This window comes from Cryptomeria japonica, chromosome 10, assembly GCF_030272615.1.
Source record: "Cryptomeria japonica chromosome 10, Sugi_1.0, whole genome shotgun sequence".
Lineage (NCBI taxonomy): Eukaryota > Viridiplantae > Streptophyta > Pinopsida > Cupressales > Cupressaceae > Cryptomeria > Cryptomeria japonica.
Genome location: NC_081414.1, coordinates 222,899,996 through 222,903,784, shown reverse-complemented (window position 1 = coordinate 222,903,784; position 3,789 = coordinate 222,899,996). Strand labels below are relative to the sequence as shown.

The following is a 3,789-nucleotide window of genomic DNA, read 5'->3' as shown; positions in this document are numbered from 1 at the left end:
ATATGATTTTGAGAAGTGACTTCCTTTTTTTAATATATGTATATATTTATAAATTAATAAAAACCGATGCATGTATTTATTAAAAAAAACACACATCAATTGAATTTTTAAAGAGAAGTGACAACATTTGAACACTTGAAAACAATCTTGATCAAAACTTCCCAACTAAATAAGAAACAGAAAATGCACTGAAACTTGATTCATTCTATTATCAATTAATATATACAAACATATTCAATGATCTGAAAATACTTGTACGTCAGACCTGAAACACCACTAGAAAATAGAAATAGAAATATACTTTTATATATTGATTGAAATTAATATTTCAATTACACAGATATGGGTAGTATCTCTGGGTATCTCTGATTTTAATAATTAATTACAATAAGATAAGAGAACATATATCTCAGAAATCATCTATTGACTAAACTATTACAAATAGATAAAAATCTGAAAACCTCCATAAACATTGAGGGGTTGAAATGATGGTTCAGGCACTGCCAATGACTATATAAAGTCCAATTGCAATAAGAATAATAGTAATGAGAGCAAAAAATATAATGGTATGTATGAAAATAGATAGGCCACTGGTCTGAAAGTTCCCAAACTCTATAAATCGGCCCTTTGCAGCAAGTTGAAACAGTAGCCCAGGCGATAGCACTACAAATAGAATTGTTCCAACTATCTCTGGTGCCCAGTCACGCCCCATTTCTTCTCCTCCCTCCTCCTCGTCCTCCTTCTTCTTCTTCTCTTTTGCACACAAAATTGAGTGTTATCTATTCATGGGAAGGCTTCTGGGTATAGGATTGTTCATTATATCCAGAGGAGAGCCGGCCCAATAGCATCTTTGTTATAAACGCCTGCCTTGGATTTAGCTTTGGCCTGTGTCTTGGGCACTCATCTGATGTACACTATAAACTATACATGAAAACCCTAAACCGCCATGAGTAAAAGACAAAATTGTTTGACAAGAAGTTTTGGCCACCTCCCACCAGCCAATCAACCATGTTATGGGGTTACATCAGAGTGTATTTTGATTTAATGGTGAGTTGCCTATAGTTTGGGTTAGGGTTTTCTACATTGGTGAATGAAATAATGTTGAAGGCAGGAAGACATGCCCATTGAAATGCTTAGGTTTGTTAAGTGCAATAAAGCTTGTAATCAGGGGCTTAGTTTAGGTGTTTGGTTCATAGAGTTAGAATTGGAATAGAAATAAAATAGCATTCTACCATCTATAGTTTAGGTGCTTAGTCTATAGTACTTTATATTCTGATGAAGGTTTATGGAGTGTGATTTGAAATGTTGATGAAAAAGAATGCTAAGTTGTTGCCAAAAGGTGGTTTAGAATCATTTTTTATTTGAATCAATGCAAAGAAAATATTACAAGAAAGGAGGGTAGTTTATATGCTATCAAGATAAAGAGAGAATACAACTTACAACACAACACAACAAGGAACTAATATCTTTTGCAATAGATTATAGCCGATCATAACACCACAGAGGGTACCAAAAATAAAATATAGTAGACAATTATAGTTGTACTCTGAACCTAAACAATCTTTGAAGTTGTCTGGAACATGCGATTTTGAATAGTCAAGATCGTGGTGTCTTATCTACCTCTACTACTGCAATCTCATCCACCACTATGACTCTTCTTCACTTCCCTCAAGTGTGCTATCAATATTTACAAACCTTCACAAAGACTTTCCTTTTCTAAAATTTATTTCACCTTCTTCTTAGGATCAAATTCCAAGAAGCTATTGATTATTGGGTGAATGCACAAAGTTGTGGCACCAAAAAGGTATCGCACTTCAAAATTTTAGAAAATCACTCATTTGGTGTGCGTCACATAGGGTGCGTGTCTTATTTGGTGCATGCCAACAGGAGAAAATGAAACCTTAAAAACTTTAATGTGCATTTTTTTTCCTTGATTTTGTTGCAAACTCACATTCTGGACGTTTTTCTGCTCCTTTGACCTGCGCTCACCAAAAGAAGAAGCTAGATTTTGCCCTTGAAGTTGTCTATTCTTCACCAAAATACTACCATGGCAATGAAGAGCTCGAAGAGGTATGTATTTTTAATTTCTTTGTGTCAATTTTCTATTAAGTTGTAGATTAAATTAGGTTTCTTGATTTAAATTTATTTTAATTTCTAAAAATTGAGATTCCACAAGAAAGTGTTGAAAATGCTCAATCGCCTCCTCATGAAGACCCTCTTGAAGAACAAGCACATAAAGAACCTCTTGCAATCCTTAGACATCCCATAGGCACACAAGAAAACATATTAGGGAAAACAGAAAAATCCAAAAATAATCTTTGACTCGTGTGCCCTTTTCATGGACCCTCGAATGAATCAACCTTTACACCCAAGATGCAAGAGGTTCCCTATCTATTGGTGCCACCATAAAGGGATTAAGAATCATTTTTGGGATAGGTGGTGGATAGTTTTTTTATCAGCCTCTACGCAATAATCATGAGGTACCCCAATACTTTTTGATGAAACCCTATTGTGAGTTTGTCCTGAACGAGATCCCAATCTATTTTAATTATCTATATTTTTAGGGTAGAGGTGGGGGCTCCTCACATGATAGAGTGGGGGAAATAGCATGACCCAAACCTCCCACCAAGACCCTTGGCCAGACCTATAGTGGAGCATGTCATTATTCATTCCCTTGTGAAGGAGAGTGGTGAGGTTGAAACTTTAGACTCCATTAGCTCACTCACATAGTATGTTAGGCCTCTAGTAGAGGGTCATGCTGGTGATTCTTCTGGGCCTTGATATCTAGCTCACTTTTGTTGATCTTGTAGTTCTCATTGTACATATGATCTTGAGGGTAGTGAGCATGCATGTGCACAAGAGGAATCTTCTACAGAGAACATTGTCATGATACAAATCTTTCTTGACTGAAACATTCAACATTGATACTCGAGTGAATTTAATTATAAGTTCATTTCTGTTAGAGTTGTTGGATTGTTTCTGCTAGGAAATGTTGTTGTCATTGATGTCAACATATTTATGTGGTTTATTCCAATGAGTTTGGGAAGATCTTTTGATCCATTTTTTGTAGTTTGGTTATGCTGATCACTGTCTTGTAGAATTCGGTATTTCTTCTGGTATATTCCAGTGTGATCAGATCTTGTGCTAAGGTTTTGGGATATTGTTTGGGATGATCTTGTGTATCTCCATTTCAGATGGTTCGTGACTTGGTGCCCTACAAGTTATCTTTCTTCGTGACAATTCCTAATTGGTTATGTTCTTGAGCTTCTAGAAGTTGATCATCGATGAATATTTGATAAGTGGTGTTGGTGCAGTTGTTGGTGACGATTCTAACATTCTTGTTGGTGTTTCCTAGTCGTTTCTTATTTGTTTTGGCAATCCACATTGATCATTGTGCAATTTTTTGGTGGTTTTTGTTAACCGGTAGTGATTTATGTGTTATGCGATATTTCTAGTGGTGTAGCATGTTGCAGTTGATCTTGGCATGATTTTTAGTGGATGTGATCATTTGGGAATTTGATTTAGGTCCATGCTATGTAATTTAAATCATTATATTGGTTTGTTGATTGATCTTTGTATCGTGTAATGTAATTTTTATAGTTATGAGTTGAGGGTTAATGGTTTAGCCAACCTTGTTATCAAGGTTGATGAATTGTGTATATAGGTGAGTTACTCACTTAGTTTTGGTGTCAGTATTGTGTCTACATTATCAGAGAGAGGTGAATGTGCGAACAAGAGATTTATCATTCAGTGAAGTGGTGAGGTGAGATTGGTGTTGCAGAGTAGACA

The 3,789-nt window shown here is 35.6% G+C and overlaps 1 protein-coding gene across 1 annotated transcript; it reads right to left on the bottom strand.

Annotated features, from left to right (window-relative positions):
* Positions 1–286: 286 nt before the first annotated feature.
* Positions 287–877, bottom strand: LOC131034893 (uncharacterized). The gene has a single exon (XM_057966506.2). The coding sequence runs from the start codon at positions 710–712 to the stop codon at positions 494–496; it is 219 nt and encodes a 72-aa protein (XP_057822489.2). The 5' UTR covers positions 713–877; the 3' UTR covers positions 287–493.
* Positions 878–3,789: the final 2,912 nt, after the last annotated feature.